We start from the raw sequence: 12,998 nt of genomic DNA on the forward strand, positions 1-12,998 counted from the left end.
TCTCTCAGAATGACCTTCTTGATCCAAATCAGTCAGGTTTCAAGACTAGTCATTCAACTGAGACTGCTCTTCTCTGTATCACGGAGGCGCTCCGCACTGCTAAAGCTAACTCTCTCTCCTCTGCTCTCATCCTTCTAGACCTATCGGCTGCCTTCGATACTGTGAACCATCAGATCCTCCTCTCCACCCTCTCCGAGTTGGGCATCTCCGGCGCGGCCCACGCTTGGATTGCGTCCTACCTGACAGGTCGCTCCTACCAGGTGGCGTGGCGAGATTCTGTCTCCTCGCCACGCGCTCTCACCACTGGTGTCCCCCAGGGCTCTGTTCTAGGCCCTCTCCTATTCTCGCTATACACCAAGTCACTTGGCTCTGTCATAACCTCACATGGTCTCTCCTATCATTGCTATGCAGACGACACACAATTAATCTTCTCCTTTCCCCTTCTGATGACCAGGTGGCGAATCGCATCTCTGCATGTCTGGCAGACATATCAGTGTGGATGACGGATCACCACCTCAAGCTGAACCTCGGCAAGACGGAGCTGCTCTTCCTCCCGGGGAAGGACTGCCTGTTCCATGATCTCGCCATCACGGTTGACAACTCCATTGTGTCCTCCTCCCAGAGCGCTAAGAACCTTGGCGTGATCCTGGACAACACCCTGTCGTTCTCAACCAACATCATGGCGGTGGCCCGTTCCTGTAGGTTCATGCTCTACAACATCCGCAGAGTACGACCCTGCCTCACACAGGAAGCGGCGCAGGTCCTAATCCAGGCACTTGTCATCTCCCGTCTGGATTACTGCAACTCGCTGTTGGCTGGGCTCCCTGCCTGTGCCATTAAACCCCTACAACTCATCCAGAACGCCGCAGCCCGTCTGGTGTTCAACCTTCCCAAGTTCTCTCACGTCACCCCGCTCCTCCGCTCTCTCCACTGGCTTCCAGTTGAAGCTCGCATCCGCTACAAGACCATGGTGCTTGCCTACGGAGCTGTGAGGGGAACGGCACCGCAGTACCTCCAGGCTCTGATCAGGCCCTACACCCAAGCAAGGGCACTGCGTTCATCCACCTCTGGCCTGCTCGCCTCCCTACCATTGAGGAAGTACAGTTCCCGCTCAGCCCAGTCAAAACTGTTCGCTGCTCTGGCCCCCAATGGTGGAACAAACTCCCTCACGACACCAGGACAGCGGAGTCAATCGCCACCTTCCGGAGACACCTGAAACCCCACCTCTTCAAGGAATACCTAGGATAGGATAAGTAATCCTTCTCACCCCCCCTTAATGATTTAGATGCACTATTGTAAAGTGGCTGTTCCACTGGATGTCAGAAGGTGAATTCACCAATTTGTAAGTCGCTCTGGATAAGAGCGTCTGCTAAATGACTTAAATGTAAATGAGTGTGTCCTCTGCGGCCACAGATGGTGCATGTGATGGCTCCTCCTCCAGTCTCCCTATGAGCAGCCCCTCCTAACCCCATGGGCACCGGAGCGGGGTTGCTGGAATATGGCACCGACAGAGCCTCCTCTGGACGTCCGCGGGTGACCAGCAGGTTATCATACCAGATGGACAAATCCACCAGTTGGTCAAAGGAGATGGTGGCATCCCTGCAGGCCAGCTCATGTCGAACGTTCTCTCGTAGGTTGCATCGATAGTGGTCGATGAGGGCCCTGCATTCCAGACTGCTCCGCAGGCCAAGGTACGGAATTCCAGAGCGAATTCCTGGGCGCTCCTCGTCCCCTGCCTCAAATGGAAGAGCCTTTCTCCCGACGCTCTACCTTCGGGTGGATGGTCGAAGATGGCCCGGATGCGACGGGTGAACTCCTCGAACTGGTCCAACGCCACGTTCTCCTCTCTCCAAACGGCGTTTGCTCACTCCAGCGCTCCTCCTGTGAGACAGGAAATGAGGGCAGCTACTCTCTCCCTTCCTGAGGGAGCTGGGTGCACGCTGGCCAGATAGAGGTCCAGTTGAAACAGGAATCCCTGGCACTTCGCTGCCATCACATCATACTCCCTGGAATTCTCTCCGGACGGGACGGGTGGAGGCAATCCCGGTTGTACTGTTCGAGGCGCTGGAGAGACTCCCTGTCTCTCCCGACGGTCCATGGTTTGAACAACGCAATCCATCATGGCACCAAGTTGACTTAACATTGCCGAATGTTCCTTGTCGCTCTCCTGGACGCGCTCCTCGACTCCTCAAACTGGGGTACCTGTTGCTGCTGACTCCATGGTTTGGTGTGTACTTCTGTCAAAGGTGTGTAAGAGAGGCAAAGTAAGGTGCAGGAGAGCAGAGTGTAGTGAACAGGCACACTTTAATTCCGTTCCAAAATACACGGCACATAAAAACAATAACGTGACAAAAACACAGAACATGACAAAAGTAAAGCGCCCGACAATAATCCACATTACCAAACAAACAATTACACACAAAGACATGATAGGAAGCAGAGGGCTAAATACATGTAGTATGATTAGGGAATGAAAACCAGGTGTGTATGGGACAAGACAAAACAAATGGATATCTGAAAAATGGAGCGGTGATGGCTAGAAAGCCGGTGATGTCCATCGCTGAACGCCTCCCGAACAAGGAGAGGAGCCAATTTCGGCGGAAGTCGTGACAATGACCAGCAGGGTCAAATAATAATAATCACAGTGGTTGTCGCGGGTGCAACAGGTCAGAACCTCAGGAGTAAATGTCAGTTAGCTTTCATAGCCGATCATTCAGAGTATCTCTACTGCTCCTGCTGTCTCTAGAGAGTTGAAAACAGAAGGTCTGGGACAAGTAGCACGTATGGTGAACAGGTCAGGGTTCCATAGCAGCAGCACGGCCAGGTGGACTGGGGACAGCAAGGAGTCATCAGGCCAGGTAGTTCTGAGGCATGGTCCTAGGGCTCAGGTCTTCCAAGAGAAAGAAAGAAAGAAAGACAAAGAGAGAGAGAGAGAATTAGAGAGAGCATACTTAAATTCACACAGGACGCCGGATAAGACAGGAGAAATACTCCAGATATAACAGACTGACCCTCGCCCCCCGACACATAATCTACTGCAGCATAAATCCTAGAGGCTGAGACAGGAGGGGTCGGGAGACAATGTGGCCCCATCCGACGATACCCCCGGACAGGGCCAATCAGGCAGGATATAACCACACCCATTTTCAATGTGTTGTCAGTAGTATCCCCCTGAGGATAGACTGGTCACTTCTTGTTGGAGACCTCATCAATGTTAAATAGGAAAGAAATGGCTTCTCTCAATGTCCTTGTAACTAGATCAAAGGTCAGAACGTGACACCAGGTGAAAAATGCTCCGTTAGAAAATCACTTTGAGAATTGAGGTATTTTATGAATTCTCACAGGGAAGATTTCGGTCAAACTGCACTTTTCTGTCTCTGTCATGCCTGTGGTCTGCATGGATCATGAGCTGAGAGAAGCAGTAGTAGCAGCACATCGTTTAGGGCTCCAGCCAAGCTGTCCCTCACCTGAGAAACCCCCTAGTTGTACATGAGTGCACTCTCCATAATAAAGATCATCCTGACATCAACATACTGTTGACAAGTAGACCTGGAACTAAATCAACATAACATAGATACTGTACATGTAGGTAATTAAGCATGACGTTTTTGAGGATTGTTCATCTAGAAAAGATGCAGAACATATTAACTCTGAAAGGGGAGGGAGAGAAGAGATATAGAGGAGAGACAGTTGGAGGGATGGTGAGATGTATCCATCTATGAATTCAAATATTAATCTACCCAATAAGGAGATCAAAGTGTCTCTCACCCAGATGTACACACAGACATGCACGTACACACAGACATGCACGTACACACAGACATGCATGTACACACACCTACACACACAAAAACACACACACGCTCACACCCACTCCTCTATCCACATGAAGTGGTCATGGTGTCAGTGTCATGTGTATGTGGCAGGAAAGTCAGGCGCAGGAGAGTCAAAATGGAGTGTAAATGGAGTCTTTTATTAAATGTCCACAGAACATGCTCCATAACACTAAATATGTACAGACATGAACAAACATGGGTACGAGGACCCGTCGCCCACCAACACAACAATAAACAACACTGACAATAAAACAATCTCTGACAAAGACATGAGGGGAAACAGAGGGTTAAATACACAACAGGTAAATGAATGGGATTGAAAACAGGTGTGTGGGAAGACAAAACCAATGGAAAATGAAAAATGGATCAATGATGGCTAGAAGGCCGGTGACGTCAAACGCCGAGCACCGCCCGAACAAGGAGAGACAACGACTTTGGCAGAAGTCGTCACACAGGGCATCACAGTGATCTAGTTACAAGGACATTGAGAGAAGTAATTTCTTTCCTCAAGAGACTGTACCATTGATGAGGTCTCCAACAAGAAGTGACCAGTCTATCCTCAGGGGGATACTACTGACAACACATTGAAAATATCCTGCCTGTTTGGCCATGTCCGGGGGTATCGTCGGATGGGGCCACATTGTCTCCCGACCCCTCCTGTCTCAGCCTCCAGGATGTATGCTCTAGTAGAGTATGTGTCGGGGGGCTAGGGTCAGTTTGTTATATCTGGAGTATTTCTCCTGTCTTATCCGGCGTCCTGGGTGAATTTAAGCATGCTTTCTCTAATTCTCTCTCGCTTTCTCTTTCTCTCTTTCTATCTTTCTTTCTTTCTCTTGGAGGACCTGAGCCCTATGACCATGCCACAGAACTACCTGGCCTGATGACTCCTTGCTGTCCCCAGTCCACCTGGCTGTGCTGCTGCTGCTCCAGTTTAAACTTTTCTGACTGCGGCTATGGAACCCTGACCTGTTCACCATACGTGCTACTTGTCCCAGACCTTCTGTTTTCAACTCTCTAGAGACAGCAGGAGCAGTAGAGATACTCTGAATGATCGGCTATGAAAAGCTAACTGACATTTACTCCTGAGTTTCTGACCTGTTGCGCCCTCGAAAACCACTGTGATTATTATTATTTGACCCTGCTGGTTATTGTCACGACTTCCGCCGAAGTCGGCTCCTCTCCTTGTTCGGGCGGCGTTCAGCGATGGACATCACCGGCTTTCTAGCCATCACCGCTCCGTTTTTCAGATATCCATTTGTTTTGTCTTGTCCCATACACACCTGGTTTTCATTCCCTAATCATTCTACATGTATTTAGCCCTCTGTTTCCTATCATGTCTTTGTGTGTAATTGTTTGTTTGGTATTGTGGATTATTGTCGGGCGCTTTGCTTTTGTCATGTTCCGTGTTTTTGTCACTTATTGTTTTTATGTGCTGTGTATTTTGCAACGGAATTAAAGTGCGCCTGTTCACTACACTCTGCTCTCCTGCACCTGACTTTGCCTCCCTTACACACCGTTGACAGAATTACACACCAAACCATGGAGTCAGCAGGAACAGGTACCCCGGTTAGAGGAGTCGAGGAGCACGTCCAGGAACATACGGCAATGTTAAATCAACCTGGTGCCATGATGGATCGCGTTGTTCAAACCATGGGAGAGACAGGGAGTCTATCCAGCGCCTCGACCAGTACAACCGGGATTGCCTCCACCCGTCCCATCCGGAGAGAATTCCAGAGGAATGCATCTCTCCCTTCCCAGGGAGTATGATGGGATGGCAGCAAAGTGCCAGGGATTCCTGTTTCAACTGGACCTCTATCTGGCCACTGTGCAACCAGGTCCCTCAGGAAGGGAGAGAGTAGCTTCCCTCATTTCCTGTCTCACAGGAGGAGCGCTGGAGTGGGAAAACGCCATGTGGAGAGAGGAGGACGCGGTGTTGGACAACTTCGAGGAGTTCACCCGTTTCCGGGCCATCTTCGACCATCCACCCAAAGGTAGAGCGGTGGGAGAAAGGCTCTTCCATTTGAGGCAGGGGACGAGGAGCGCCCAGGAATTCGCTCTGGAATTCCGGACCTTGGCCGGCGGAGCAGGCTGGAACACAGGGCCCTCATCGACCAGTATCGATGAAGCCTACGAGAGGACGTCTGATGTGAGCTGGCCTGCAGGGATGCCACCATCTCCTTTGGCCAACTGGTGGATTTGTCCATCCGGTATGATAACCTGTTGGTCACCCACGGACGTCCAGAGGAGGCTCTGTCGGTGCCATCTTCCAGCACCCCCCCTCCGGTGGCCATGGAGTTAGGAGGGGCTGCTCATAGGGAGACAGGAGGAGGAGCCATCACATGCACCATTTGTGGCCGCAGAGGACAAACTGCCGGTGAGTGCCGTGTTGGTTCCTCTGGGAGTCGAGGCAACTCTGGCGTAACCCCAGGTGAGTTCGCACCACACTCAACCAGAATCCTCTGTTGATCAACTGTTTGTGCCTGTTTGTTTCCCTGAATTTTCTCCACATTCCCTGCATAAGGTACTTGTCGATTCAGGCACAGCAAGGAATTTTATCGACAGAGCGTTAGCCATAAGTTTAGGGATCTCCATTTTTCCTGGAGTTAGACCCTTCCCGGTTCACGCTCTGGATAGTCGACCATAATGGTCCAGGATAATCATGAAGGCCAGAGTGCCCAGGGAGGTGTGCAGGGGTTGCCGTTGGTGCTACCACGGCAGGGAAAGTCCAGACCAGGTCTCCACCGTGCACATCCCCCCCAGAATATGTCAATTTGGCTCTCGCCTTCTGTCAAAGGAAGGCGACTCAATTACCACGTCATTGACGGTGGGATTGTGCGATAAGTCTCCTGGCAGAAGCTGTGTTCCTAGGAGTCACGTGTATCCCCTGTAGCAAGCGGAGACAGTGGCTATGGATACATATGTCTCTGAATCCCTGCGTCACCCGCCTCCTCAAGTTTATTTTTTGTGAAGAAGTTGGATGGAGGTTTACGCCCGTGCATTGACTATAGAGGACCCAATCAAATCACGGTGAGATACAGTTAGCCGCTACATCTTATTGCCACGGCGATTGATTCAATGCATGGGGCGCGCTTCTTCACGAAACTGGATCACAGGAGTACGTATAACCTGGTGCGTATCCGGGAGGGAGACGAGTGGAAGACAGCGTTTAGTACCACCACAGGGCATTATGCGTACCTCAACATGCTGTACGGGTTGATGAATGCTCCATCAGTTTTCCAATCCTTTGTAGACGAGATGTTCAGGGACCTGCACAGGCAGGGTGTAGTGGTGTATATCAATGACATTCTCAAACACTCTGCTACACGCACCGAGCCTGTGTCCTTGGTGCGCAAGGTACTTGAACAACTGTTGGAGCATGACCTGTATGTCAAGGCTGAGAAGTGCCTGTTCGTTCAGCAAGCCGTCTTCTTTCCAGGGTTTCGCATTTCCACATCAGGGGTGGAGATGGAGAGTGACAGCATTGCAGCCATGCATAATTGGCCGACTCCCACCACGCTAAAGAAGGTGCAGCAGTTTTTAGGGTTTGCCAGTTACTAACGGAGAATTTTCCGGGGTTTTGGCCAGGTTGCTGCTCCCATTACCTCATTGCTGAAGGGGGTCCTGTACTGTTGCATGTGGTCGGTTGAGACGGACAGGGATTTTGAGCAGCTAAGAGCTCTGTTTACTTCGGCACCCGTGCTGGCCCATCCGTATCCCTCTTTGGCATTCATAGTGGAGGTGGACGCGTCCGAGGCTGGGGTAGGAGCCGTGCTCTCACAGCGCTCGGGTGCGCCACCAAAACTCCGTCCCTGTGCTTTCTTCTCGAAGAAGCTCATCCCAGCAGAGCGTACCTATGATGTGGGGGACCGCGAGTTGTTGGCTGTGGTTAAAGCGTTGAAGTTGTGGAAACATTGGCTTGAGGGGGCTAAACACCCTTTCCTCATCTGGACTGACCACCGCCAGTGGCGACGGTGCTCTGTCTGACTTGAAAGTACTGGTGGCCCACCTTGGCAAAAGACGTGAGGGCTTATGGTTCCTCCTGCTCGGTGTGTGCCCAGTGTAAGGTTCAAAGACACATGCCCAGAGGTAAATGAATCCCATATCCGTTCCACAATGACCTTGGTCACATCTGTCAGTGGATATCCTAACAGATCTATTTCTTTCACAGGGGAACACTTGGATCCTGGTCGTTGTGGATCGTTTTTCTAAGTCCTGTCATCTCCTCCCTCCTCTATCCTCCCTCCTCCTTCTGTCTGCCCAGTCATCCTATGGCTCGGCAGACTGCGGAAGCCCTGTTTACTCACGTCTTCCGGGTCTGGCTCTCGACCCGTAACCTGCCCCTCCGACTGCCCTGCCGGAAGCTGGGTCCGCGGTTTGTGGGGCCCTTTAAAGTCCTGAGGACTGCTGCGGGAGTTTCACCGTTGCCGGATCACCCTTCACCTCGCCCTCCAGGTTGTCCCCGAGGCCGGTGTAGGCTCGACACCGGAACTTCGTGTCAAGGGCGGGGTACTGTCACGACTTCCGCCAAAGTTGTTTCCTCTCCTTATTTGGGATACATTCGGCTATCGAAGTCACCGGCTCTTTAGCCATCAACTCTCCATTTTTCATATATCCATTTGTTTTGTCTTGTCCCATACACACCTGGTTTTCATTCCCTAATCATTATACATGTATTTAGCCCTCTGTTTCCCATCATGTCTTTTTGTGTAATTGTTTGTTCGGTATTGTGGATTGATTATTACTTATGTCATGCTCCGTGTCTTTGGCACGTTATTGTTTTTATGTGCTATGTATTTTGGAAAGGAATTAAAGTGTGCCTGTTCACTGCACTCTGCTCTCCTCCTGCACCTGACTTTGCCTCCCATATACACATTCGACAGTCATCTATGAACATTTAAACATCTTGGCTATGTTCTGTTACAATCTCCACCCGGCACAGCCAGAAGAGTGCTGGCCACCCCTCATAGCCTGGTTCCTCTCTAGGTTTCTTCCTAGGTTCTGGCCTTTCTAGGGAGTTTTTCCTTGCCACCGTGGTTCTACACCTGCATTGCTTGCTGTTTGGGGATTTTGCCTGGGTTTCTGTTTAACACTTTGAGATATCAGCTGATGTTAGGAGTGCTTTATAAATAAATTTGATTTGATTTATAAATACTTTTGATTTGACAGACAGGCTCTATTACGGTCTGTCAGCTGTTGTTTTTGCCCTGCTCATAGGACATGATGGACCGTGTGTGTGTGTCCGTGTCTGCAGTAATGTGTGTGTGCATGCGTTCCTAGAAATGAATGCGTGGTGTGTGTGTGTGTGTGTGTGCGCATGTGGTGTGTGTTTGTGCGTGGGGGGGGGGGGGGGTTAGGTTAGGTTTAGGGTTTGGGTAAGGGTTAGGGTTACAGGTTAAGGTTATGGTTTGAGTTAAGGTTAAAGTTAGGGTTATGGTAAGGGTAAGGTTTAGGGTTAGGAGTTAAGGATAATAGGATTTTGAATGGAAATTAATTTTAGGTCGTCATGGGGATAGAAGAGCATAACGTCTGTGTGTGTGTGTGTGTGTGTGTGTGTGTGTGGGTGTGTGTTTTTGCTTGCATACCTGCAAACCTATCGTTAGTGGTCTGAGTGAAATGGATAAACTACTGTGATGCATCCAGGTGCCTCCAGAGGTGTTAGCCTATCATGTTCTGTGAGCTTTTATCACTAATCACCTCTGCTGATGACACACAGAGTAATTATCAGGCTGACATGTAGCACTTAAAAGCTGACACTAACAGGTGCTGAGCCAGGGAGGCTTGCTGTCTCTAATGCTACATGTGGCGGCGATCTGCTTTTAATATGTGCTCAGTGTGCTCAGCCACTCTCTCCTTGCAACATGATGCAGGCAAATTATGAGAAAATACACTGCTGCAATAGGGTGAAGGCAGAGGTTGAATATCAGTACAGCCAGAGAGAGAGAGGTAGAGAGAAGGAAAGAGAGAGACAGACATACAGTGGAAGGATCATCATTTGATCCAGCAGGAAAATACAGACATACAGGCAGACTAGGTCCATAGAAATAGGATGTTCCAGTGTTCTGGGTGGATATGTGGATAGGTAACTAACTTGGTGATGTCACAATCCCCCTTCACCAGGGAAGGAGAACTAGTTGTTAGAAGGGAACATTATGAGGTAACATGTTGCCACGGAAACACACTTATGTCATAATCTCAGACCACATTAAAACGGTCAGACAAGCTCAGGTAGAGCGCATTTGCTACATTCGAACGATCTCTCAACCTATAACTGATTTGATTGATTACAACAGTACACTACCTTGTCGTGACATGGGTCAGAGACTAAGTGACCCTGTCCCTGAGGTATCCCATAGGGAGAAACCAAAGGAGACACAGGAACATAAAGATAAACCCAAGGAGAAGAGGATCCCTCAAGCCCTGACCTTTCTTCAGCTGTTTACACTGCTGAGCTGCGTCAAGGTGAAGAAAACACCCTTTGATCCCTCCCAGAGTGGTGATGGGAGAAAGGGAACAACGATAAATGATACAAACAACAATAATGACTCAGATACTGGTGAGTGTTAGGAGGTGTATATTGATTAGTGCTGCTACATAGTACAATTATCTAGGCTTCACTTGGGAAAAAACAGGTTATGTGTCTTAGAAATGTTTCACTTACAGGCTTGGACTACTCTGCAGGTGACGTGAAAAGAAACAAGGACAAGAGTAAAGGAAAGGTTGGGGGAGAGAAACATAGCATTGAATCTCAGGACCACAAATCCAGAACGACACAGGAAAAAGAAAAGGACATTAAACTAAGACCTAACTCGGTAAAACATCCAAACTTGCTTATTAATGAGGATTAACCAATGCATTTGACAACTGATAATGACCACCATACGGAAAACACAGCATATTGTGTTGAATCTGATCCTTTGACATGGCTTGACAAATGTGATAATGTCACAATGCCCCTTCGGATGGGGTAGGCCCTTATAGTTATTAGGAAAAGTCTAAACAGATTCCATGGAACGTCCCAACTCTGACCTTTGACGTTGAAATTGAAATGGTTAAGGTAAGGGTTAAGGTTCGGGTTTAGGGTAGGGACGTCCCAAGGATCACGGACAGCACTAACCCTCGTTATTATGGGGTAACATTTTGACATGGAAACACACTTAGGAAATACTATTTGTTGCCAATCAAGCTAGAGATCATTGGCTACGTATTTACAACATTGATATTGTAGTTTGAAATGTCAGTAGATTTCTAACTGATGTACTGATTGCGACACTGAGGTCTCCCCTGACGAGCAAGCAAAGGAGACCCAGCAGAAAGAGAAGAAGAAGAGCATCCATCCAGCTGTGGCGGCCCTGCAGCTGTTCACTCTCTTCTGCTGTGGTGGGAAAGTCAAGCTGAGGAAGACTCGTCCCTCTCAGAACAGACAGAGTAGAAAGGACCAGGACAAAGATAATGCATCTGATACCGGTGAGTGTTATGGGGTGTCTGCTGATTAGATATAGAATGAGATTGGCTCCACTTGGAAGAACGTGTCTTCAAAATGTCTAATCTACACAGGTTCAGACTTGTCTGGAGGTGATGTTACAACCCAAAGGGTCAAGGACAAGAGTAATGGAAAGGTGGGCAGGGAGAAAGACCGGACTGAAGTTCAGCTGTTGAAATCATCTCAGGACCACGAACCCGTAAGTACAACACCAGAAACAGACAAGGGAACTAATTCAGGACAAAGACCTAACTCTGTGAGACAACCAAACATGCTGTATCATATTTTATTGTGAGCAAAATATCTTTCCCATAATGCTGTGTTATCATTGGGTGTTGTGCACAATTGTGTTGTGCAGGAAAATCGAAGGACACGCCGGCAAGTGAAGACCCCTGTGGAGGAAATTTACATAAGACCTGACTCTCCGACTCTACCACGTGCCCACGTAAGTTACTGAAACCTAAATTACTATACGGACAGACAGAGATTAAAGCATCTAGACAATTTCCCCTCTGACCTCAACCTAACCACCCTTTTCCTCCGGGTAGAGATCAGTCTCTCAGTTGTCCCTGGCTCGGAACCTGGCCATCGTCCCGCTGGAGTGGCAGCTTCCCGGAGTCCCTCTGCCCACCTCGTCTATGGCAACTAGGACAGAGAAAACGCCATCCTCTACCAACACTTCGACACATGCGCAGATGGAAACACAGACATCAGATATGAACACAGACACACGGACCGATTCTACCTCTCAGAGCCAGATCTCCATGGTCTCATCGGAGACCATGATAGATCTTCACATGTCAGACTACATTACCCAGACCTCCACTCTTGACATGGCACTGGCCCCTGAGAGCACTAAGGACATGAACACTACTGATGAGGACGTGAAGGATGACTCTGCTAAAGATTTGATCTCCACCCTAACAGACACCTCTATGAAGAAATCCATCAGTGAGACCAGCCTGGAAGACCTCATCGCTGAGTATGAAGATGACAATGAGCTGAAGGATATGGCTGCATCCGCTACCCCTGCTACTGATAATGACAATGAGGATGCAATGCTGCTGGAGATTGCAGCACTTTTTGACTGATTACATGTTGACAGTGGAGACCGAGCTGCCTCTGCATCTCTGAAGAGCCAATAGGTCTAATGAACATTTCAATGTAGCAAAAGCTAAACTTTGAACAATTAATAAAGCATTTTTTCTGCAGCAATTTTCACTACTGTTGATATGTGACGCAGCATGTTTAGATTAGACCTATTTGTTTGAATTCACCAAAAATAATAAATATTACTACCAAGGGAAAAATCAAACTACTACAGGTAGGGGAGAGTGAATATATCAGCATAGAGTTAATTTGGACAATAATGATCCATAAGCATATTGCATTCTGTAATGTATGAAATAACATATTCACCCACAGTGAATACAAATCAGACGTGTTCTATTTTCTCCCTCTGTCCTTCCCTCCCACATCCTGATGAGGTTTAGATCGTCATGTTATCCAGCCCTTAAACTGTTTAGCATTTTAATAACAGCTCGCAAACTCAGGGCCTAATTACCTTTGTTACACATGCATCAAATAGAGTCCACCTGTCACCACATATCTGAGCCACCTGAAGATGCTGTGTTACTGGTGGGTTTCCAACTGATTACAGGGAGATTGGTTAAGTAATTCAA

General features: G+C 48.6%; 1 protein-coding gene across 1 annotated transcript; it reads left to right on the forward strand.

The window, feature by feature from the left end:
* The first annotated feature begins 10,064 nt into the window (after nucleotides 1-10,064).
* LOC135553874 (uncharacterized) lies at nucleotides 10,065-12,509 on the forward strand. The gene is made up of 6 exons (XM_064985804.1): nucleotides 10,065-10,389; nucleotides 10,497-10,645; nucleotides 11,111-11,300; nucleotides 11,391-11,515; nucleotides 11,675-11,761; nucleotides 11,865-12,509. Exons 1-6 carry the CDS (start codon nucleotides 10,146-10,148, stop codon nucleotides 12,405-12,407), a joined length of 1,338 nt encoding a protein of 445 aa, XP_064841876.1. The 5' UTR covers nucleotides 10,065-10,145; the 3' UTR covers nucleotides 12,408-12,509.
* The last annotated feature ends 489 nt before the right edge of the window (nucleotides 12,510-12,998 follow it).

This window comes from Oncorhynchus masou, chromosome 2 (genome assembly GCF_036934945.1).
Source record: "Oncorhynchus masou masou isolate Uvic2021 chromosome 2, UVic_Omas_1.1, whole genome shotgun sequence".
Classification (NCBI taxonomy): domain Eukaryota; kingdom Metazoa; phylum Chordata; class Actinopteri; order Salmoniformes; family Salmonidae; genus Oncorhynchus; species Oncorhynchus masou.

What these genes read in the sequence shown, in the direction of transcription:
- LOC135553874 (XM_064985804.1), top strand. Translation starts at nt 10,146, where the DNA reads ATGGGTCAGAGACTAAGTGACCCTGTCCCTGAGGTATCCCATAGGGAG. An exon ending in CAATAATGACTCAGATACTG is followed by an intron (nt 10,390 to 10,496) that starts GTGAGTGTTAGG and finishes TTTCACTTACAG; the next exon opens with GCTTGGACTACTCTGCAGGT. An exon ending in TTAAACTAAGACCTAACTCG is followed by an intron (nt 10,646 to 11,110) that starts GTAAAACATCCA and finishes TGCGACACTGAG; the next exon opens with GTCTCCCCTGACGAGCAAGC.